Source organism: Parasteatoda tepidariorum, chromosome 7, assembly GCF_043381705.1.
Source record: "Parasteatoda tepidariorum isolate YZ-2023 chromosome 7, CAS_Ptep_4.0, whole genome shotgun sequence".
Lineage (NCBI taxonomy): Eukaryota > Metazoa > Arthropoda > Arachnida > Araneae > Theridiidae > Parasteatoda > Parasteatoda tepidariorum.
Window position 1 is genome coordinate 84,852,733 of NC_092210.1, and position 26,592 is coordinate 84,879,324.

The 26,592-nt window shown below is 25.8% G+C and overlaps 1 protein-coding gene across 3 annotated transcripts in view; it reads left to right on the forward strand.

Annotated features, from left to right (window-relative positions):
* The window catches only part of LOC107454550 (Exchange factor for Arf 6), a 116,438-nt gene extending 90,973 nt beyond the window's left edge, over positions 1–25,465 (forward strand). For all 3 annotated transcript variants that reach the window (XM_043051857.2, XM_071183713.1, XM_071183712.1), the window contains 8 exons: positions 2,663–2,796; positions 4,751–4,844; positions 7,378–7,459; positions 9,771–9,841; positions 9,922–10,079; positions 11,633–11,777; positions 17,334–17,477; positions 25,164–25,465. In XM_043051857.2, coding sequence (XP_042907791.1) covers positions 2,663–2,796; positions 4,751–4,844; positions 7,378–7,459; positions 9,771–9,841; positions 9,922–10,079; positions 11,633–11,777; positions 17,334–17,477; positions 25,164–25,397 — 1,062 coding nt within the window. In that variant the 3' untranslated portion in view covers positions 25,398–25,465. The remainder of the gene's footprint in view (positions 1–2,662; positions 2,797–4,750; positions 4,845–7,377; positions 7,460–9,770; positions 9,842–9,921; positions 10,080–11,632; positions 11,778–17,333; positions 17,478–25,163) is intronic.
* The last annotated feature ends 1,127 nt before the right edge of the window (positions 25,466–26,592 follow it).

The window sequence follows — 26,592 nt, forward strand, 5'->3', positions numbered from 1 at the left end:
TCTTATGGACTGAAAAATATGAGACCTGTTTCCTTTTTTAAGCATTTATTTATTTATATCATGAACTGTTTTGGTTATTTTATAATAATAATTAGTATTATTTTTTTAAAAAAAAATTTTGAGATCTTAAACTTTTAATCATCGATTATTAAATACAATCAATATGTCTGTGCTGTTTTGACTACTAAAATTTATAAAAAAAATTTCCATTTAAATTTCTAATGCTTAATTAACTTCTTTGTAATCTGTCAGCATTTTTCTAAAGTTTATCACAACATTGACAATATTACAATTTCCTTATACAAAATTATTTCCAAGTTATGCAAAATGACATGTAAATAGTACATTTTTTAAAGTTAATCAATTATGTTGAAAAAACATTTAATTTTAATTACCAAAACATTTACTTTTTTTACCAAAATATATTAAAACTATTAAAACTAGTGTTTAATTTGAGTGCTGATTACACTTCATTTTTTAATTTTCATTATTTTCTCCTTAAATGTCCTGTAAAAAGTCTTTGTATACCATTTTTAATCCTGGAATGAATATTTCATTTTTTAGCATTAATTGCAAAATTAATAATTCTACCACTTCTTCACAATATATCATTGCAAAAACCTATTACCCTAATCATAGCTATCAACTCTATTGGATTTTCCAGTAGACTATTGGATTTTGCCTGTTTCTACTGGTTTAATGAAAATTCTCTTGGTTTTTGTACATTTTAGAAAATTCCTTAAAATTGAGTAAGTTTCCTGAAAAAATCTATATTGAAATAGCATTTTTTACACAGATTATTGCTTGCTTGAAGATTTAAATATACTAATACATAATGTAGCGAGTCTCATTTATAGAAATTAGTTAAAAACTTTTTTTGTTCTAAAATGTTCTGTTTATTTTTATCCAGAGCTCCCTTTTTAAATTATTTTTTTTTAACTATCTTTGATGTATTTAATGCATATTATTAATCAAATATTTAATATATTACCTTTTTTTTTACTAAATTTAGATTACCTTTAATAATTTTATTTAGCTTTAAATCTTGTAAATTTTGAAATTATGTTAATAATATTGCAAACAGTTGTAAATTTCGTAATACTTTAATTTTTCACTAAATTTAAATCTATTTTATTTCCAATATATTTCAATTACAATAACAATTTCTTTATTCAGAATATATGACATAAAATGGTATGTGGAGAGTTTATTGAAATTGACTAAACATAACACATAACATTTCAAGTTCATTTAATATCAACCATAANTCCATTTAAATTTCTAATGCTTAATTAACTTCTTCGTAAGCTGACAGGATTTTTCTAAGGTTTATCACAACATTGACAATGTTAGAATTTCCTTATACAAAATTAATTCCAAGTTGTGCAGAATGACATATAAATAATACATTTTTAAAGTCAATCAATTATGTTGAAAAAATTTTTATTTTAATTACCAAAACATTAACTTTTTTTTTTACCAAAATATATGAAAACTAGTTTTTCATTTCAGTACTGATTATACTTCATTTTTTAATTTTCATTATTTTGCCCTTAGATGTCCTATAAAAAGTCTTTTTTATCATTTTAAATCCTGGACTTAAGAATATTTCATTTTTTAACATTAATTGTAAAATTAATAATTCTAACACTTCTTCACAATATGATATCATTGCAAAAACCTATTACCCTAATCATAGATACCAAACCAACTCTATTGGATTTTCCAGTAGATTACTGGATTTTGCCTGTTTCTACTGGTCTACTGGTTTAATAAAAATTCACCTGGTTTTTGTACATTTTAGAAAACTCTGATTGAAATTGAGCAAGTTTCCTAAAAAAATCCATATTGAAATAGCATTTTTACGTAGATTATTGCTTGCTTGAAGATTTAAATATGTATTACTAATTCATAATGAAGCGAGTCTCATTTATAGAAATTAGTTAAAAACTTTTTTTGTTCTAAAATGTTTTGTTTATTTTTATCCAGAGCTCCCTTTTTAAATTAATATTTTTTTAACTATCTTTGATGTATTAAATGCATATTACTATTCAAAATTATGAGTAAATATAGCACATAACATTTCAAGTTCATTTAATGTCAATCATACTGGAAAATATTTCAGTTTCTCTATTTTGATTACTATAAAAATCCCTAAAATTCCCTTTGTGTAAAATATTTAGTTCATTATGTAACAATTATTAGGAAATTTATATTATTTCTTAAAATCTACTATAGTTTTTCTTATCCATGTTGGCAGCTATGCCTAATTCCATTATTAATTCTGGCACACTCTTTTTCTTCATTGTTCTTTAAGCGAGAATTATTAAATCGAAATGGCTTAAAAGGGTTTCAGCAACAAAGCATTTTATCTCTAAAAAATTTTTGTCCAAATTTTGCAGTTAAAAACTAGTATTAAATTTTAGATTTAATATATTACCTTTTTTTTAATAAATTTAGATTACCTTTAATTAATTAATTTAGATTAATTAGTTTAGTTTTCCTTTAGTAATTTCATTTGCCTTTAAATCTTGTAAATTTTGAAATTAAGTTAAAAATATTGCAAACAGTTGTAAATTTCCTAATACTTTAATTTTTTACTAAATTTAAATCTATTTTATTTCCAATATATTTCAATTACAATAACAATTTCTTTATTCAGAATATACGGCATAAAATGGTATGTGGAGAGTTTATTGAAAATCTAGCAGAACTCAATGATGGGGAAAATTATCCTAGAGATGTTTTGAAAACTTTGTACCATTCAATTAAAACACATCCACTTGAATGGGCTTTGTAAGTAATTTCATATTACGTAATTCCTTGATGTATTTTTTTATATGATTTTTTTTAATGGTTTAAACCGAACATAAATATTTTTAGTACTTGCATTGCTTATATATGTATTAAAACGCATCTTCTGCGGATTATTTTAGATTTTATAATTTGTTAAAACATTAACTTTCGAGTATGGACTAAATTAAAATTATTTAAAATTATAATTTAGTATTATTTATTTTAAGAAATAAATAATTCTCTTTAAAAAGAATTTACTTCAGAATACATTATAGCAAAAAACAATGTGAATAAAGCACAAATAAAGTACAGAATAGACTTTCTATAGATCTGGTTTTCTAAACAAGAACTTTCCTCAATAGCTGAACACCTAAAAGAAAAAGAATTTTTTTTTGATGTTTAGACACTGAGAAAGGTTCATGTTTAGAGAACTGAAACTATAATAAGTCTCTGTATTTTGTGTGCTTTATTCACATTTTTTGCTTTGATCAGCTTTAATACTGTTTTTTTTTTTTCAGTTTTCAAATGCTTATTATTTAAATTTTAATTAGCTAATTCTTAGTTTTCCAATTTCATCACGTCCTTCCTTTATTTCATTTGTGTAGCAACAAATTTTGCATCTAAGTTATTCAACTGTGTTACAAAAACAAAATTTTGCAGCAAGTTTTAAAATAAATTTTTCATTTCATTTCCGCTAATTACTTTTGTGCATAAACGACTTTGGTAAAAAATATTGAATTTTCTTTTGTTTTTATTCTTCATTCTATTTCAAATTTTAACTATCAATGAAGTAAAATAATTTGTGTATAAAATCCTACCATTTTAATCAGTAACGTGATTCATACTTAAATTGGGCATGTGATAATGAGGCAGCATGTAAATAAGCATTAAATGAATCAGGCATGTGATTCTTCCACTAATTCCCGGAATTCCGCGAATCTCATATCAGAGCTCATATAATTTCATATCATAGCATCCATGCAATGATTCAATCGTTTTATCGGCTATAAATGCTACATATTTCTCTATTTTTAAAAAAGATCCCTGTATATACATTAATATAACAATTCAATCTGTACATTTATAAGTAATTTTTTGATACAACGCTACCACTGTTTTTTCGATGCATATTTTCACATTTATTGTTATTGACATTCTCGTGGTTTTTTAACTTCTGATATTTTGATACGATATTATTAATAAGCGAGTGATTCGATTCGCACATTTGAGTGATTACTTTTTGATGGGATCGATTTGGACTAAATCCATTCGCCTTTTTTATAGTTTTTTTTTTACAGCTAATGCTGTCGATTTTCACATCCTGATAGTATTATGATTCGGGAAATTAAAATCGCGCACTTTAGAGTACTCACTATTTGACGCGATAATTCCACCCTTTTTCTATCAATTATTCGGCAGTTATCACTATATACTTATTTTTGCATATTTTTTAAAATATCAATGTTTTTTAATAAGATATTATTTATTATACCGCAAGTATCTGGAAACGAACATTAAATTGATCCCTTTTTGACGTGTCTGATTTGTGCGATTTCGTTATAAATACTCTTGGTTTAAATAAATTTTTTTTCTTTCGGTTATTGCAAAGTTTTTAAAATCTTGTTGTTTTGATGCGATGACGACTTGATAAGTGCGAAATAGGAAGAATATGTAATTTTTTTCAATATACATATTCATTTGTGTAAATACTACAACAATGCACAAAACGATGGGGGAAAAAGTACATTGAGAAAAAAAATTCAGATAATTTCTTCTTACAGAAATCACATGTCTGATAAATTTTATATAAATATTGTTTTTTCTAACTTTCAAGTTTTTTTATTTATTATTTTAAATGTTTCTTAGTTTTTTATAGGATGATGAATTTTTTCATTTGTTTTAGCAATATATTGACATAATGCTGATTTTATAATTTGATTACATTTCTTTGTAGGGATGAGGAAGATGACAAGAAAATCTCGTCGAAAGTAAAAAACTCATCAAATGACTATAGACAGAGCTTTGTTTGTCATAATCCGTTTTTAGAAGTACAAACTTTTTTTTTCTTCATTGATCATAGTTTGATTTTTAAAATTTTGCACTGCATTTGTATTATTAGTGAGCATTTGAAATGTTATTATAAATTGTTTCATTTGTTTACATTATTTCTAACCTACTGAATTTTTTACATTTAAGCAAGTTTTTATAAATATTTGTTCTCAATACACAACTTACTCATTGAATTATGAAAGGAAAAACAACAAATGAAAAAAAGTATATATAGGAGCCACAAACAATTAATTGATAAAATTTAGTTTATTTTAAAAAAATTTCTCTTTTTCCACTCATTTTAGTTTTGTTTATCTAATATTGACAAAATTTGCATATCATTTTCTATTTTTGTATACTTTTGCTTAAGCATTATTCAGTTATTTGTTTTTAAATAGGATTAAATGACTGAATTTGTTTTAATAAAATAAATTCAATATGAGTTGTAATTAATAGTTAATTTATGGCAATTTTATTGTGAGCTACAATATATTTAAATATTGGGAATTGCTCATTTTATACACATCAAAATGTTGCTTTAAATGGCATATTAAGTTTACAACACAGTGTATTTTTTATAAATGCATTGAGATTTATATGCAAATAAACAAATCATTTATGAGATGAACTTCATAAGTCTACTTCACATAATAATTTAAGGATTTCTTTGAAAATGCCTGGATTTTATAATTTTACTATTTTTTATTCATTTTAATTATCATGATCTTCAGTAGTTTTCTATAAATATATATATATATTTATCTGTCAAAGAAATAGCTGGAGATATACACTGCTCTGCAATAATGGAAGAGACTCAGTTTTTGATATTTGTTTAAAATTTTTGTCAAGATATGCTAAGAGGATTATTTTGTAATTATACAAGTGTTTGATCAATTTTTCATACTTTGCAATAAAATTTAAAGCTTCCAGAGGTTTGAGGGACCGTCAATAAATTAAAAAGAAAGGAAGTATTTTTGAACACCCTTTTGCCAGAAAATCAAGTAATAAGCTTGTAATTTGTACCGATTACTTAGATTCTTATTTATAATGACTGCATAAAATTTCATTTATGTAGCTTAAATATTTATGCAAATATGAACATTTTTATGAACAAATTTTTTGTTTTATATTTTTTTTTGTTGCTATATCTGCTTTGTATTTTATTTTTTTGCTATATCTGCTTTTGCTAAATGTTTTTTATGAAATTATTATATTAAGTGTTGAATAGATTTAAAAAATAGTGATAAATAAGTTTCATTAAAAATTTAAAAGTTTTGTTTATTTAAAATTATATTATCTTTTTATTTTCCCCTTAAAACACATTTTTAAAGTCCTTGTAAAAAAGAATGTAGTAATAATAATAAAAAAAAGAGAATCTTGGACATTCCTGAAATAAAAATATTTTAATCTTTATATATATATATGATGTTTAATACTTCTTATAAATTTGAATGCATGGAAAAATAGTTAATGAATTAAAAAAAAAAATTCAATTTAATAAATAACACATAAATTAATGTATCAATTTGGCTTAAATCTATTAGCATGGGTCAGATGATTATTTTTTATTATCTGTTTTATTATTTTGTTTGTATTTTTTATTTTATATATGTATTTGTTTCTTTTTTTTATTAGTGTAAAAGAATTATAAAAAATATATTATAATTAATATAATTGATTACTTCATATAAATTATAATCAATATAATATAATTAATAAATTGCAGTTAATATAATATGATTAATAAAATATAATTAAGGATAATAATACAAGAAATATATAATCTTTTGTTATGTATTTGGTTTGTATTCTTTTTTATACATTTTTATGGGTGTTTTTTGCCTTATGTGTTTTAAAAGTTTCTGACTTAGGTGATATTAAAGCATATTATGAAAATACCAATAGTAATGTTGCTTAGCAGTTTTATGGATAGCTGTTTCCTTTATTTTTAGTTGCCATTAAATTTCTGAAAGTAATGTACTCTATTCTAATAACAATAAGTGTACAATTTGAAATTTAAGTTATTTCAACTAATTTTTCCTTCCTCTTTCTTATAATCAAATTTTAAGTCATTATATTCTTTAAAAGTTTTCGTTTTCATCATTTTCCCAATTGCAGAGTTTTCTATACGAAGAGGCAGCATCATGAACATCCCAAAATTTAAATCATCAGTGATGCTTGTTATTACTAAAAGCACATGTGGTTCAGTATTGCAAATGCTAAATTTTCTTTTATAAATTTGAGGTAGACATACGAAATACTCAGAAAAATTTCTTGCAATATAAACTGAAAGCTAAATTGTATCTACACTTGAAAATCATTTGCTAGAATTCAATTTGTATATTTAAAATGAGATATCTAAGATATCTACGTCATTTTAAAATAAATAAAATAGAAAATATCTACAAGTTACTTTAATAGTCTATGGGTACCATTGTTATGTTGCTCAGTTTTTGTTCTTGGAATGATGAATTATTGATTTAGGAATATTTACTAGTTTTTTTAATGCTTTTCTCATTTATACCTTTTTAGGTTCCAAACCCAACCTGTGCTACTGAATATAAAAAAGGTTATGTGATGCGTAAAAGTTGTATAGATGCTAGTGGTAAAAAGAGTGAGTACAATATATCTTTGGTAACAACCAAAATATATGGTATATATGTTTTTTTCTTCTTGTTTGTAATTACAGAATAGTCTTGACCGGACGAGACCGAGCCTACCTTGATCTTGCAAAAGCTCAAATTAGCATAAGCATAAAATTTAGTAAATATCTTATTAAATGGAAACAGAGTAATTTGCAAATTTCAGTATTTAATTGAAAAATGTTTTATATTTAAAGAAAATGTACTTACATTAGAGGATCAGGGTGTATTTACTGCTTCACAAAAGTTACATTATTTTTTTGTATTACTGCATTATTTTAATTGTACTTTAAAATAATTGTAACAGAGTAATTTGTAAATTTTAGTATTTAATTCAATAATGTATTAGGTTTAAAGAAAATTGACTTACATTAGAGGATCTGCATTTCTTGCTTTACGAAAAGTTACATTATTTGTTGTGTTACTGCATCATCTTAATTGTACTTTAATAATTGTCGAATGTTTTTTTTCTGTTTAAACACACTGCTATTTTTTCATGTCAGCATATTGATGGCTAGAGTTGCGTTGGGCTATTGCTCCACGAATCGCTTTAGAGACTAGAGAGCAGCGAGACCTTCACTGTGACTTATACATTGCGTGGAATTTTCCAGATTTTCCTGTTCGTTGCCAGAGCATCGATCATTTCTACAGTGGCAGTATCTGAAAATTATAATTATTCATCTCTATTTAGCCATGCATCTACCACTGTCATGTCGGTGTTTTCGCAACCTGGAAATTTTTTATCAGGTTGAAGAGAGGCAAATCGTCTTCATCAATGAGGTGATCGCTAACTTTAATTTTGCATTTCAGCATTCTGTCTTTGTCTTCATTGTAAAATTAAGCGTAGTAATTGTTCCACGTGTCGTGCGTGTGTTTGTCATTATTTGGGAGCAATACTGATTTCTTTCATTGGCTTGGATTTATGAGAAACTCGAGTATTTGAGACTCTACTGTATTGCAAATTTTGAACTGTGGCAATGATGGTGGAAAAAAATGTTTTTTATTGCTATAGTACTCTGTTCTCTACAGCTTGCCAACAACACAAATCTTGTTGCATATTTATTGGGATCACTTCATAATCCGAACTCACCAGTTATAAAAACTATTTGTTTTTGAGAAAATATTGTCAATATTCTTAACATCAGCTTGTATAGTGTGACAATCTTTTATTTAAAGGAAAACTTGATAGCGTTTTCATGCAAGCCAAAAAATTGATGTTGATTACTTCTTCTACACTGAGATGTACCCTGTGTGTGTGGAGATGAATGAGGATAGATGATCTTGATGGAGATCTGATTTGTTCAAAATTTATTTATTTTTAAAATTTCAGAACTGTCCCAATTTTTCAACATCATTTTTAAGAGGCATCAGAATGTTCAGAGACTCCATCATGTCAGTGGAATTCTTAGAAGGCAGCCTGTGTTTTCTTCTCAGCATGCTTTAGCATAAAACTAATTCTAAGTATATATGAAAGCAATTATCTTATCTGAATTTTGCCTAAATTCAACTCTAAGAAAAACCAGGACAGCTAAAATATAAGGAAAAAATTAAATTTTTTACGCATGCGGAAAAGGAGAAAAATGCGTTTAAAAGCAAGCTCGCCTATTTTGAGCACAATCAACAATGGGATGTGCATTGATCGGGGTGTTCAAGCATAGTGGGGTTTATGGTTACAGTTAAAAATGTTGGCGCCATGAGAAAAGTAATTTAAGAAACTTATGTGATGGCCGAAAGGTTGAAAACCGGTAATAATAGATTGAAAGGTATTGTGATAGCATCATCGTCAAACTGTTAAAATGGCTTTCTATTGGGAAATGCTATTTCACTATTTCTATTCTCACTTAATTAGAGTAATCAAATGGTTAGAATTGCATTGAAAACACATATGTTAGATTAAGAAAAATTATATTTAGTTTTCTTATGTTATGTGGCTCTTTCTAAATAGTATCAATTTTTATTATTAAATGTGCTGTCTTCACTTGATTAACTTCATTATTTTCATTTTATTAAATTGTGTGTAAACTTCAAAGCCTTGTATCCTCTTCAAGGAATCAAATTTGTAGTCTGTAAACTATGTTATGTAACACAGATATCTATTTTCATGAAGTATAAATAGATGTATTTATTTATGCTTCATGAATCATTTATTTATACTTCATGATAAATCACTTTTATTTATACTTCATGATTATATTTCAGAGCAAGCAAATAGATTTTAATGTGTTTTCAAAATTAATGATATATTATTTTTCCTTTTTCTAACTATACTTTTGATTATTTTAGCTCCTTTGGGGAGAAGAAGCTGGAAAATGTTGTATGCTACTTTAAGAGATTTAGTTTTATACCTTCACAAGGTGAATAATATTTACCAATTTTAAAATGTTTCTTAGAATTTAAAGACCAGAATTTTATGTTGTACACTTTTCATATTTAGGATGAGCATGGATTCAAGAAAAATCAGTTGTATGATAGTCTCCATAACTCCATTCGTATTCATCATGCTTATGCGGAGAAAGCTGTAGATTATACTAAAAAGCAGTATGTTTTCAGATTGCACACAGCAGAACAGGCTGTTTATCTTTTTCAAACTAGGTATTTTTTTTATCATCTATATTATTTTGTTTTTGTTTGTATTGATTTCTACAAAATATTTTTCTGGCATTTAAGATATTTTCCTCTTCCTAATGGATTTATGTCTTAGAATTCTAGATGATAGTCATGCATTCTAAGGCAGAGAGTCATTTTTAAATTCTTGAGTAAATGACTCATGATCACCATGAGAAATTTCAAGACTTTACAACTTTATATGGTTTCAAAATTTTTGATTTCATTTATGAAACTGTTTCACATTAATAAAAGGCCAGGTTGCAAATGTTTTGAAGCCCATTGGAATTGCTTGGTGGATGTATATTTATAATTAATATCCTAAATGTCACATGCATTGTAATGAAGTACAATATTAGAATGAACGTTATTCATTCCTTGGTTTAAATTTTTTTTCTCAAAGTCATTCAACTTTGATTTTAAAAAAAAATTTGTAAGTTTAAAAAATAATTTTCCTGAATGTTTGAATATATTTGCATATGTATATGAAACTGTTTTGAATTATAAAAATCAACCAACTGATGGTTTTGAAATTTTGGGTTTAACAAAACAATGACACTGGTGTTTTGGACAACAACAAAAATTACAGCTTGACACATGCAGAACTGCCAATGGGTGGAATTAGGACCCTTTGTTGGACAATTGTAAGGCAAGCCAAGCAAACAGATTTTCAAAAAATTAATGGCAGTATCATATTTCTTTCAACATGCAGCATACATTTTGTGTAACTATAGAATCTAGTATTTAACATTCACTACAAAATAATTCTTGCTTCCCCCCCCCCTTCATTTTATTAAAATGTCTAATTTCAAATATGTATTGCCTATTTTCTTCATGAATGTGTATGATAATGAAATGTACCTAGCTTCTAAGTAGCGTTTGTGCCAAATTTTTGGAGTTTATTTGAGTTATCATATGTTCAAAATTTGTATCAAAAGTTTTACAATTTAGATGTAATACTTAACTAACATTTATGCAAAAACATATTAATTTTTATAATACTCTCTGTTTTGAAGCTTAGTGCAGTAAATCTTATTTGAACTGACTGCCATAAAAACACATTTTTACACAACACTTACTTTTAATCTTGACAGAAGCTAAATTTAGTTTTCAATCGATTCTATTAAGCTTTATCACATTTTTCATTCTGAAATAATATCATTTTTAATCTGATTTTGACATATTATAATAGTACTACTATTAATACAAATAACATTTGATCACAGTAAAATTATACAGTCTTATACAATTATAGTTGTTTTGTACTATCTTTTATGTGTTCTGTCATTTGAAATTGCTTATAACTATTAAAGGAAAATGAGGAAAACTTAAATGGTTTATCCATAATTTTGTTTGTTCTCTGTTACAGAATAGTATTTATTTTTTACTGTATTATGTTTATGAAATTATCACTATTGATAATGATTTACATTTACAACAGATTTAGTTAGCTGATTGCTAATTATACAATAAGAATTTGTTGAAAATAGTTTTAATTTAATTTAAAATCTGTTATTAATATTATGATATAATTATTTTAGTGATTCAAAAGAACTTGAAAGTTGGGTTGATACCATTAATTTAGTAGCTGCTAGTTTATCATCACCTCCATTGCCTAGTGGTGTTGGCTGCCAACGAAAATTTCAGAGGCCTTTGTTACCAGTTAGTCACACCAAATTGAACTTGGTAAATTTATTAGAATTTTTTTTATACAAGTTTAAAATAGTTTCTATAACTCAAGTTTATAATATTAACGTTATATTAGTCAATAAAAAACGCTACAGAAACAAAGTCACTTCTCTTTTGTTATTATTTTTGGCATGACTTGAATGATTTTGATATGGACGATGTGTTGTTTAAAAAATATTGTGCCACTTATCGTACACTTTATCAGTTAATTTTAAATAAAAAGCTCAGTGTAGTCTATAAAATTGCCTAAGTGAAATAACCATTGAAATGATACGCTATTATTCCATCAGGCTTTTTTCTTTAGTGATATGTTAAACTGTTTCTTTACTCCAATTAACTGCAAAAATCAGTTACTTTAAATCTGAAATTATTTGTGTAATTGTTGAAATAAAAGTAAATTTATGTAGAAAAGTTGCCAAAAATAGGAGGTTTAAAATCAAATCAAAAAATTCCGAAGACATTTATTTATATTTTTCCTTGAAGTAATTTGAAATATAATGCCATGTGTTAAGATTTAAAATAAAAAATTACATTGATTACTTAGTTTTCATTCAGTTGAAAATGCCTTTATATTACCTTTGATATTATTTAAAACTATCTTCTATTCTTCTTTGAACTTTAAATTATTTTTTTGATAAAATGTTCTTAAAAACTGATAATATTTTCTCCTTTTTTTGCAATAATATTTAATTTTCTTTTAACTGAATTTTTTAAAAAAAAATTTTAAGCAAAAACTTTTTTAGGAGTACAAAGGTTGTGTTTCAGATATCTTTCCTTATGACAATTACACTTTTGAAATTTTCATATAAATGCTTAAATATATTTATAAATTTAGAAAAAAAAACAAGCAATAATAAATTTTGATGTCTCAGTAAAGTCTTGTGTTTGAACTGAATGTTCAAAAGTAATCAAGTTCAATTCTGTATGACAAATAAACAAGTTTCTAACAGTAACTAACAAAATTTTTCTGTTTGAGAAACTTATCGCACTAAATAACTTCTTCTATACTTCTTATGAAACTAATTTACTTCTTCTTTACTCATTTTTTTATCGAGGAAGTTTGTATTTTTTTAATTAATGGCATTTGCATTTATTTTTATGTTGCATGTTTTTTTGTTATTAATTTGTTTCAGAAACTAGAATGTTCCAGTTGCGAAAATATGTGTTTGTCTAGTTAAAAATAATGATGTCATTTAGTTTATTCAATTTAATTTTAAATTGATTATATTTTTATATCTTTTAAGTGAGTTCATTTACTTATTTTTGTATAGATGTTAATAAAAATTTTTCTTTGAGAAGCAATTATGGTTGTTGAAATGAAATGTTTTTGTTCTATTAAAAATGAATTAAAAAAATGGGAATAATGTATTAGGGATATTTTAATAAGCTCAATATTTCATTTAAAAAAAAGGGACACAAGTTTTAGAATTAAAATTTTAATTTGGTTAAAAAGGTGAGATGAAAATATATTGTAAAGCTAATTAAATTAAATTGCAAAATTAATAATTTAGAAAATAAATTTTTGTCTAAATTAGAATAAAGTTAAAAAAATAACCAATTTTACACTATAAATTTTATACTTACATGATTCCAAAAGAAAATAGATAACTTTTAATTAAATACTAATTTCTTTGGTATTTGATATAATTGTATTATGCTTGTATGTTTTACATCTTCTTACTAGATATAAAGATCTAATTATGGTGCCACATTTTCTATTGTTATTTTTTGTTCCATTTTTATAGACTGGAAAATCACATGGTAGAATTCAGTTTTCCAACATTAATTTTTACATTGCTTTAGTTGTCATCAGCATAAAATTTATATAAGTCATAAAGTTATAGTTTAAATACATGCATTACATGTACTGCACTGTTATTAACATTGCATGCACTGTTATTATTACGTTTTTGATTTTGTTTGATTTCTAAATTAAGAGTTTAGGTGGATTGTTTTTATTATTATTTTTAGAATCACGTAATTCTACTTTACAGTTTAAGTTAAAGTTATATAATTTGGTGAGCATCAGCGAACAGAGGGCTCAGCCCCCTTGTATGTAAAAAAATTAGAAAACTCTTACACATTTATATATCAGCTAATAGAGTATAAATATGATTTGTATTGTTTGTATTGGCTTTAGTTATAAGGGGGGAATAAAAACAATCACACTTTATGAAACAATTAATAATAATATGTTGAAATTAAAAAAAATAAGGATTATGAGATAAGAGTATAAAGAAAAGTGCTTTGAAATAATATTTATATCTGTGAAGGGTTTAAATTTTTTAATGAAATGTATATTTGCTTTAGACATGTACTTATATAATATATGTATGCTTGTGAGTTAATGATACTGTAGATCATATTTCAGCATTAATGTTGCATTGAATTTTTTAGTAGTTACTACTTAATGAAATTTATTGTTTCATCACAGAATCATTATAGATACCTTAGACTAATTTTAAGTTTTACTAGTTATTAAATTTTTACTCTTATTTAATTGATAATGTTATTCAGGAAGTTCTGTTATGAGTAACACAAAACCTTTGTTTTAACTGAATTCATTTGAGTGTTAAAATAATGTTCTTCTAAATAAATAATCCCAAAAAACTGCAGCAGAATGATATACTTAATTGAAAAATCTTCAAATTTTTTAACTCCTCTTGTAGCTCTAATCACATTGCCTGAAAATTTCTGCATTTCATACTTTTATTTCTGCATCTTTAATCTTTGCTTTCATTCTTCTTCTTTAAACTCTGAACTTCACTTCCTCTGCTTACTCTCCTTACTGAAGGGTTAAATCATGGTATTTAACACTTAAATAGTTGATTCAGCTCTTGTTAAACTCACTAAACCCAAACTCTCCTTTTTTGCTAATCCTTTCAGTAAACTAGGTCACTATACCTTTTTTCTCTCCTGTTAGCTGTACAGTTTCTATTATCCCGTTTTGGTTTTAAAGTCATTTTTCGGACTGTTAACAAAATTAAAGTCAATTTATTCTCATAAAAATTTAGATTAAAGGATAGTTACGTCTATGATCAAGATTGAGACAAATCATCATTGTTTCAAATTGTTAGAATCTTGGCTATAAATTCCATTTAGACAGTGTCAAAATTATTTTCACCCCTGTCACATCAACTGATCTTGTCGCCCTGGAATCTTGTTTCATTCATATGAATGTTGATTCCCTTGTTAACCGCATGACTTCCTCACCACCTCTCCATAAAATATGTAAATGCATTTTGCCCTGATTTGCCTCTCTGGGCGAAAGCGGTTTTTATAGATTAGTTTTTCCATCCTTATTTTTTTCTAATTAACTCTTGGCTACCATGGTTTTTGTAGTTTTCTTTTTCACAATTATTTTCCATTTTTTTTGTAGGTAACACTACACTTTGTTTCAGTCACTTTTATTTTTTTCATTAACATTTGGCAATTCTCGGCACCTATTTTCGAGACCCTGAAACATGTGGACTTCCTTCATGATCCTCATATTTTTTTGAAGTCAATGAAATTTTTAATTAAATATAGTTTTCCTCTACTTTACATTATAAATAATTGAATTGACAATCTCAATTCTCTTCCTGACTATTAGGTCTAATTTTTATAGAATTTTAATTTAGTTGCTTTGCTGCATAGCAGAACAGTTTGCCTTGGTATTGTTCAGTAATAAATTAGTGCATATATATGTTCCAAGCTTTTGTATGCCTATTTTGACCAAAAGCATCCTTTTGCCCTTTAAAGGACAATGTTATTCAATTTTTTGGAATTAGCTACAGCATTTATATGCACTATAAAGCAACCTGCTAAAAAACATACAATTATCAATATTCTGCAATAGTTCCTATATTCTCTGTTGCTGCCAAACTCAAGATTCTGTAATGTGATTATAAATAATATTTTGCCACAAAATTGTGTTATATGTTAAGTATATTATGAAAATAAGGAATTGCATGCTAAATTGTTTAAAATTTGACACTCTTATGAAATCTTTTAAAGTGTCAAAAGGCACCTCATAATAGAAAAATTGTATATCATTTTTTATATACAAAAGGAACTGGTAGAAATTGATATCACTAAATTAATTTAAAAGCTATTTAACAGAAGACAAAGAATCAGTAGTGGAGGATTTATTTAAAGAAAAAATTTTAAAACTGACTTTTGATACTGCTGATAGCGAAAGTGTTAAAATTCTATCTTTTTCTTAAAGCTTAATGGATTCATTATCTTGAATGATTTATTTATTTACTGTACAATCTTCAATCAGTCTGTTACACTGAATGACCATTTTATTATTGCTAGTCTCTTGACTTCATAGCATGGAAACTAAAAGTTTTTGTTTGGTCATGTGAGACATTTTGTTTGGCTCTTAAAGTTCAATGACTCTTTCAATTTTATTCTGCAAATGGTCTATAGTAGTTGAGATCTGAGAATGGTGAAGTTCAACACAGCAAAATTTATCTCCATGTTCTTTAAATCCTTCCTTTACAATACAAGCAGTATGGTATGAAGTATTATACTGTTGAAAGTACCCCTCACTCATAAATTATCAATATTACAGTACTTATTATAATTGGTCATCAATATTGTTCAAATATTTGTCAGATTTAAACTACCTTGTACTTAAAATAAATGTAGAGCATGCCAGAAAACTATCCCTAAGGTATCATAGTGCCACCTCCAGTGTTGTAACAATGCATTAAGAATCCATGCCTCTGTGTTGCTTTGCAAGAGGTTATAATTCACCACCTATTCTAAAATACAAATTCTACCAGAAGTCTTAGGCTCGTCAATGATGCCATAGCATGACTGACTATTGCTTTTTTGACCTCTCGTGTTTGTTTCCATAAGATTTAGTTTATAATACAGTTGAAACCTTAGATTTGTAACTATCTTTAATATTTTGAAACAGTTATTCACTTTATTTTTATTCCTATTGAGAGAACGAGGTGGTTTGTTCATTTTAATTTTAAATAAAAGATATCGTTTGAGCAGCTGTGATCTACACTGTGTAAGCTGGTAGTTTATTATTTTAAAATTTATTTTGATTAATTGTGGCAATTGATGAATAAAATATTTATAACTAACTATAGGAATATTATTGAATGACTAGTTTTGTTTTGTTATTAAATTTACATAATTTTTTTTTCATTAGAAAAGGGAGAAATATGTTCAGTTTTGATTTTCAAACTGCATGATAAGCAAAAGAATCTGAAATGTATTATTATGTATTTATAATATAAATCAATATTTAAATGGAACTCACAGTCTTACGCAACGATAGAAATTTTACTGAAGTTCATTTATAAATATTTCTGTTTTCTTACACAACAATCTAGGGCATTATGTTAACATTGCTCTCATTCTCATGTTTATCTGTAATTTTTAATGACTTTTTTTTTTCTTCATAGCATATTATCTAAAATGTAAGGAATTTTTTAAGAAATTTTGCTTTGAAGCCATAAATAAAAATGTATAACATGAACTCATGTAAGAGTACATAAATCTTATGTTGTTTATGTATGTAAATTATTTATGCATTTCTGTTTTCTTTAGCGAGAGCAACTTCAAGATCATGAGAATAGAATTGTGTGGTTAGAGAAGGAATACGAGGAACTTGTTACTAGAACACCTGAGAAAACTTTAAAAGCTCGATTTGCTCAAGAGTTTTTGGAAAAAGAAGCACATTTGACAAATGAAGTGGGTTTACTAACTTAAATTTGCTTTTTTAAAAAATTAATAATTTTTGTTTTACTGCAGAAAAATACCTTTTTTTTTATATTTGTTTACTTCTCACTGTTTTCTGAATAATTCTAAAAGTTTTATTTGAAAAATATAAAAAAACTGCAATTTTTAAAATAACCAGCGAATTAATTTCATTATTCAATTATCTCATGAACAAATTTTTTTGTTTTAAAACTTTTTTTTGTCCTCTGTATTGCATAATTTGTATTCAATACTTTTTCTGTATTGTATAATCGTACAATTAAATTGTTATTATTACTTCAATTAAAATGTATTTATTTCTTAAAATTTATTTTAGTGAAAAAATACTATCTGATAGTTGTTTTGATTATTCAATGATACGATTTTATAATTTTAAATAATTTAAATAAATAAAAATAAGCCTGCAGTTTTATTTAGTTAATAACACTCTTTACTTAATAGCTGCTCAAAGTTGTTTCTACAAACTCAGGTGGTTTTTTTAACTGTGTAGGAGGGCCAATTAAAATTAATTTGGGGGTGAAAGGGCTGCATTACGAATTCTGTGAAAGGTTTAATATAAAGTAAAATATTAGCAACCTCTTTTCCTCATTTTTGAAGTTAAAGTACATTAGTAATTATTATGTGCTATAAAATTGTGGAACATTTTAGAAAGATTACACGGGTAAATATTTTTGCCAAAATTTGTGGAGATGCTAAGGGCAATGAGAAATTATTTACTCTAATTTGGAAAATATGAAGATCATGATCATTTTCTGCTTAACACTCATTGGTTTTTTCAACTACCATGTCAATGAATATTACGATCAATTGTGTATCATAACTGTTGAATTTCTATTTCTTTTTTGAATTTTCAAAAGTTCTGAAATGCAGTTAATTTGGAAGTTTTTATAGACAATTTTTGAATTCAAATCGGTAACTGCTACCGTTTTTTTTTTTTTTTTTTNAGGAACTTGTTACTAGAACACCTGAGAAAACTTTAAAAGCTAGATTTGCTCAAGAGTTTTTGGAAAAAGAAGCACATTTGACAAATGAAGTGGGTTTAATAACTTAAATTTGCTTTTTTTTTAAAAATTATAATTTTTGTTATACTGCAGAAATTTTTTTTTTATATTTGTTTACTTCTTACTGTTTTCTGAGCAATTCTAAAATTTTTATTTGGAAAAAATAAAAAAAAATTCAATTTTTGAAATAACCAGCGATTTAATTTCATTATTCAATTATCTCATGAAGACATTTTTGTTTAATTTTTTTTTTTTGTTCTCTGTATTGCATAATTTGTATTCAATTCTTTTTTTGTATTGCATAATCGTACAATTAAATTGTTATTTTTACTTCAATTAAAATGTATTTATTTTTTAAAATATATTTTGGTGAAAAAATACTATCTGATTGTTGCTTTGATTATTCAATGATATGATTTTATAATTTTCAGCAATTTAAATAAATAAAAATAAGCCTGCAGTTTTATTTAGTTAATTATACTCTTTACTTAATAGCTGCTCAGTTTTTTTTACAAACTCAGGTGGCTCTTGTAACTGTGTGGGTGGGCCAATTAAAATTAATTTGGGGTGAATGGGCTGCATTACGAATTCCGTGAAAGGTTTAATATAAAGTAAAATATTAGCAACCTCTTTTCATCATTATTAAAGTTAAAGTACATTAGTAATGATTATGTGCTATGAAATTTGGGAACATTTTAGAATGATTACATGGGTAAATATTTTTGACAAAATTTGTGGAGATTATTTACTCTAATGTAGAAAATTATGAAGATCATGATCATTTTCTGCTTAACTCTCATTAGTTTTTTCAACAACCATGTCAATGAATATTACGAACGATTGTGTATCATAACTGTTGAATTTCTCTTTCTTTTTTGACTTTTCAAAACTTCCGAAATGCAGTTAATTTGGAAGTTTTTATAGACAATTTTTGAATTCAAATCGGTAACTGCTACCGCTTTTNAAAATATAAAAATATTTTTTTTTTTTTTTTTTTTTTTTTAAAAAACTTGACTTTTTTTTCTCTCTCAGTAGATTAGCTTATTTTCTAATATTTTTCAAAAGCCAGTGAGAAAACTGCACATGATACCTCAATGTTTTCTTTGTATTTTATGACATTATTTACCATTCTGAACATCAGAATTCAATTTGTAATTTATCTTTTATGCATTGTAATAGAGTTATTTCACTTCAGAGGGTTTGTGGCTAAAATTTTGATTGAAAAAGGGGACCATGAACATTAAAAGTTTGGAAACATTGTGTTTCTCAGTGTATTAAAGAAGTGTCTACTTTGTTTAAGAACTAGGTTGTTTAATAGAGGTATTCTAGGCTATTAATAGAGGTATAGAATATTCTTAAATTGAATCATTTAGCTTCAAATGTGGCTTTCAGCAATAAAAATATTAACTAATCCCTGAGAAAGATTAATTCAATCAAATAAAATAAATGAATCAAATTTAAAAAAAAGGAAAATAAATAACTTCAGGAATGTATAAATAAAGAATACTGAGATTAATAAAGTTGAAAGCTGCATTTACAGAAGTTCTGAATTCAATTAAGATAATTTTTCCTGAGAGCTACTGGTTATTATATTTCTTTCTAAAATAAAAGTTTGAAATTGATAATATGAAAAACGATTCTGAAACAATCATTTTATTTAAAACCATTTCTGAAAAGCTTAAGTTTATTTAACTTCCTCACCTGATACTGAAACATAGTAGTCAAATAATTTTGTTCAAGCAATGACCAAACCATTTATAGTCCAAAACTGTCTGTTGTACCGAAAAGAATAATGCGTAAATATAGTTAATTCACCAGGAGTTGGCACTCGACTTCACCTCCTCGGACGCAGAGTTCATTTCAGCTTGGGAACCCAGAAACATCTCCACGCTTGAAATTGAGACAACCCTTAATGTGCGCCAAATTCAAACAGTAAATTCTTTGTCAGTCACTTTGCTTTATCATCTGCTATTGTACCTTTCTTTACTCTAACTAATTAAATATACTTTAAATTTTAAAACTGTTGTTTTCCCTGCGAAGTTTTTCTGATTTATTTAAAACAAAAAAGTAAGCCCCAACTTAAAAGTAATTTGGAAATTAAAAAGTTTTTCACTTTGATCTTTTAAACTATTGATTAATATTTTGTTGAAGAATACAAACAAAAATATAAATTTTTGCTCATAAATATGTGAACATGATAAAAAAAATATAACTAAAGATCTTGAATATTTATTACAATTGCCTTAACAAGCAAATAATTATTTAATACCTAATTGTTTTTTTAATAGTGCATGTATGTAAAAATTAGTTTACCCCCTTGATTGTTAGTATATAAAGAAATGTCATAATTCAGAATTATTTATATTAATGTCCTTATTTAGCAGTATACAATTTATAGTTTTAATATCAATTAATTGATCTAAATTAAGCACTTGTTTTTTATTTATTTTATGAATACGAATTTTAATATAAATGAAGCTGAGGTATTCAATGCAATGTATTTTTTAAATTAAAAAAAAATAATTAAATTTCATAGAATGTTAAGAAGAAATAAAAATTGACTGCATAAATATAAGCATATAAAATAGTAAAGGTACGTTTTAGTTCTAACAGTTTGAAAAGTAAACAATTTCTTTTTTATCAATTATTTTAACCTTTTGGGATTTTAAGTTTAGCAAAATTCTTATTGGCGTATTACAGCTTTAAATAAATAAGAAAGAAATACTTGAGATTGTACGTAGAAATATTTTTAGTGAATTTAATATTTTTCTTTCACAGTTTTTTTGAAAATATTATTAAAAATGTATTTTGAAAATTATGTTATAAATGACTATAAACAAACTGCATAGATACATTACAAATTTATTTACACTGGTGACAGAAAGTAATTTTAAAATAAAACTGAAAAAATAAAGTTTAGAAAACACCTCATTCTTATTTATACTTTTGACTGCACAATTTATAGTTGCAATCTAGTTGAATAGAGTTAATTTTCATGCTATATAATATATCAAGTAAAAACTTAAAAGCAGAAAAAATTCTGGAAATATTTTCTTATGAATTTCTTAAAAGATAAAAATAACTAGTTTTGCAGTAGAATATCTTGCTATTGAAGTAACATAATCGAATTTAATTTCTATCACTAAATTAGCAAGTCACATGCTAATCATAGATACTACTTAAAACACAATTGAATTTCCTATTACAAATAGCTAATTTGTATAATCAAATAATGTTAAGTTTCAGTACTCAAACTGACTGTTACAGTATATGATATATAGATTTTAAAATTCTCCATAAAATAAGTAAATAAATAAATAAAACTTCAAAAATAAATAAATGTGATAAACTTTATACTTTCTGTTACTATATAAAATTTAATTTGTATGAATAATTTTTATAATACTTATAGTTAGTTAAACACTTATATGAGTCATTTTTAGTTTCTTCTAAACAAAATGCCAATGCTGTTTAACATAAATTTTTGTGGAAAATCATTTTTCTATTTTTAAAATTGCAGATTTATGTTTTTTTGTAATAATACAGATTTCTATTAGCAATAAAACTCAAAAATGTAAAAAAACTTCATATTTTTTTCACTTTGTTACAATCCAGATTTCCATTTTTTTTAATGTTTATTTAAATAATAGAAAATTTAATTATATAAAATATTTAAAAAAAACCCATTTGGTCATTTTTTAAGCCAGCCAACGCTGGTCTCAGTTTGTTTAACCAGGGTCATCAGTTGTTTAAGCCAGCCATCCCTGGTCTCAATTATCAATAATATCATGCAGATGTTTGCTACTTAAAACTAACACATGGCAGGTATCAGAAATTAAAATTTCGCAGAATATTTTTAATTGAAGTCTTTGTTTTTCAATAAAATAAAAATTAAAAATTTAGCACTAATGACTGACATTTACTATTTTTGCTCTTTTTTAAAAAAAAAAAAAATTACAGGTTAAGTTGACAAAAATTTCACATTTTGATAAGGGAAATATTTTTCTATTTTTTTTTCCTTGTTTATTTATATTTTAAATTCAATATCCAATGCATAAGTTTCAAAAGGAATATTACAAGTGATAAGAAATGTTTCCTGATATTATTTCTTTATTTTAATTATATGCATTTTATTGGTCACTATTTGAATAAAAGAAAGATATTACATTTCTATGTTCATTTCAATTTGAAAAATCCTTCCAAATATAATATTGTTACGTCTTTGGATTTCTAAACTCAATGTGTATAGATTGTTTGATCTAAAAGGGGCATTATTTTCTCATTTTTATTTATTATTTTATGATAAATTTTATGTTTTGCAATAATTTTGATTGATAAAAGACTATACAGAATCTGTGAATGGTAGTAACAAAATAATTTTACAGTGTAACAAACACAGTGCAATGGTGTCGTTTAATAATATTTTGAATACAATCTAAATAAAACAGATGCAAAAAATTCTTGCACATTTCTGTACTAGCTTATTCACACATTCATTAGTTATGTTCTGGAAATAAGGATACTTTAATCGGTCAATATTCTTTCAGAAACTGTTTAAAGTAGAAAGACCTATCTGGGCTTCATTTTATTTGTTTAAATATTCATCCTTTATTGTTAACTATACTTAAAACTTAAATATATGAAACTGTTAAGCTCTCCCTCCTTATGTTTGTCCAGGTGGACATTATTTGCCTTTTATGCAATTAAGTTTTGTAATTTTTGTTTGTTTTGGTTTATCTTTAACCCCATTTTCTTTACCTTTGTGCTTAAAACGTTTGTATTTGTTCTTACATCTTGAAGGGTACTAGTCAAGAAACAGAGATCACCTGCAAAATCAAGATAAAAATAGAAACAACAACCTGTTAAATTCTTCCAAATATTTTTAATATTTGATTCACTATGAAGTCAATAATAAAGAGGACTGTGAGAAAAGCAATTCCTTGGTGAATACCAAAATTTATCTCAAAGCTTTCTGACCCGCTGGCTAATGTGGATTCTGATAAGTTTTTGGATCTATTTAATAGTTTTTTTAAACAAAAAAACATTCAGAGATTTTGTATACTTCATTAAATTCCGTAGTGGATCTCTATTGGTACTATGAAAGGTCTTTTCAAAATCAATAAAGTTCAAAGATACTGTAATTACCATTCTATAAATTATTCAGCGATTTTTCGTAGTGCTGCTATATAATCTAGATATGATCAATTAGCTCTAAAGCCTCCCTGTTCTGATCTTATAAACAGCTTTTTTCATTCTTTTTAGGTCAATTCTAGTAAGTATATTACTAGTTACACTTAACAAAGAGAACTTTTGAACTCTCCTTAAAAAGTTTCCCATGTAGGTTATTGTTGCCAGCAACTTTTTCCCCTGTCAGCAATTTTGCTACTTGAAGCATAGTGTGTTTTGTAATTGGATCTGCATTAATATTAACTTGATATAAGTTGGTTGTTCTGGAATGTCTTCCAATTCAGTTAGAATAGGTTTGTTCAAAGTTCCTTTGAATTGTTCTACCCATCTTCTTGTCTGTTTTTTCCTTGAACACTTTTTTAGACTTTGAAAACTTGCTTGTGTGATTACCAAAGAATTTTCAAAAGTATTTGAAATTAGCTTAGCTACTATTACCTCTTTACATTTACAGAAATGAGCAATTCAAGTTGAGTTTGAATATGAAAGGTTTTCTGACTGAAAGAAAGACCGTCTTTTATTTCATATTTTATAGTTTTTGGAGAATATTATAACTTCTGACGTACATTTTGTATTAAAGGCAGTTATATTGCAGGATTCCTATGGAACAGGACAAATCTTGAATTATTAAGAAATTAGGTTTTAGAAAAAAAAAAAATTTAAAGGAACTTAAAAATTCTTACTTTTTTCATTTATGAAACCTGAAAAAAAATATAGTGGCAAACCTGACGGATGATCAATATTACAATTGATGTTTACATAATTATAGTATCTTTTAATTTTATAAGTCATGAAATCCGTAAGATACATCTTCATCTAACTATGTTCTGTTTCTAACAAAATGCTTATTGAACAAAATGCATATTCTAACAAAATGCATGTTTCTAACAAAATGCGAAATATTAAACATATTAAACAATATACCACTACAAATTAAAGAACAGGCTTTTACTGATAAAAAATTCCTATATCTATTTAAAGTTTGATCTTTTTAGAAAGCATAAAAAAAAATTCTTTTTTTTTTTTTGGAAACTGAGTATTGATATTTTGCACAATTTATGTTTTGATTAATAGTTTATTTTTATTTGTTATTTAATTTTATAATTGAGTGCAATTATTGTATAATATAAGGAACATTGATTAGTCCCAAACAAGACAATGTATTTATTTTTCTAGTGCATGCTTTCTAGAAGTATATTTATTCCTGCAATGCATGTTATCTTGATAAAATTAATCCACTACCCTCAGTAAATACATTCGACACTAAGTGCTCGATCGCTTATTGGAGTTATGGATTGGTGCTAGTCTGTTGAAATTTAATTAATGTCAGCTTTATGAGTTTTTCCATTATTGCAATTACATTCTAACGAAATTAAACTTCAAACACAATAAAATTTCACAAACTTTTATTTCTAATTTAACTGGCATAAAAATAATGTTTTTGTTTGAATTTTAAAGTCATTCCCTTTTTCAGCTAACAAGATATCGAACATATGCTTATCTTCTGAGAACTAGAATGGCTCAACATCCTGAGTTGGAAACACCTCTAGTCCAAACAAGTATTGGAGAAGTGGAAGAACCAGATCCAAATAACAGTCCCAAGGCTAAATCTAAGTTTAGTATTAGTCCCAAGTCTTCACCTGTAAAAAAGAGTGTAGTAGCCAGTTCTACGATAACAAGTGATTGCAATAGTGTTCAAGAAAAATAGGCTTTAAAACTCCCTAAGATCTGTGATTGATTTTCTTATGAAATGTTTCAATGAAAAAAAAGAAGAAACTGAAGACTGTATTCACCTAACTATGGATTCACATTCAATCTTTGTTGAAAGTGCAATCAATTCCTAGCGCTTGAATTTCAAATTTCATGTGTAAATTTTGCATCTCATATGACTGTTTTCATGGAATCCAATGAACGTCTCTCAGGGCTTGATTATCTAAAGGTACTAGGACCTTGGTCACTTTCTTTCTTTCTTTTTTTTTAAAAATCTTTTTATCTCTTAGACTTCAAGGAAAATAACTGTAGGATGATTTCTATTTTTTAATTTTAGTGCATTATTTATTAGATTTTCTTGATAAATGTAAACTTAAAACGTCTAACCTATAAATAAAGATACTTTGTCGAAAATCCCAATAAAAGACTCAAAATTTGCCTCTAAGCTCTAGACCTAAATTATTCATAGTCAGGCTCTGAGGCCATTTGGAATTTTTCATAAAATTGGTGCTCAACTACGATTGCTTATCATTGTACAGATCTATCATAAAAAAGTCTACATAGATTTTTATGGTGCCAACATTCCAGTTGCGACTTATTTACCAAAAGTTTTTGTTTGTTTGTGTTAGTTTTTGTATGATTCTAGAAATAAGTCAAATGTGATGTTTATGGTCTAATTTTTCCAGTATTTTTTCTTCCTGAGGGAAGAGAAGGTTTTAATAATAGTTATTTATTAACAGAGTACTTTATATTAGGAAAAATAAATAATTGTGCATTTTCCTTTTTAATAGATTTTCACTACATGTTTATATTTAAGTACATCTAAGTCTGTAAAACACTTTGTAAAAATATAAAGGTCTGATAGTTTTGTATATATTTATATTTAATAATTATAATGTACAATATGAAATGAAACTAATCAGAAGTGTAGTATAACGATAATTTCTAAAAGTTAGTTTGAAGCAAAAATATAGCAAAAAGTCCAATTACGAGTATCAAAATGTAATTTGCTGAACTAAGAGATGATTCTATCATGTATTTACTTCATGCTGTTCTGTTCATAGTAATTTAACTCCGATTAAAATAAGAATGATTTTTGTTAAGTTAATTTAATTAACTACTAGTAAATCTTATTTATTTTAGATTGCGAAGTTAAGATTTTTGGAGGAATACTCATTTTTCTTTCTACTTCA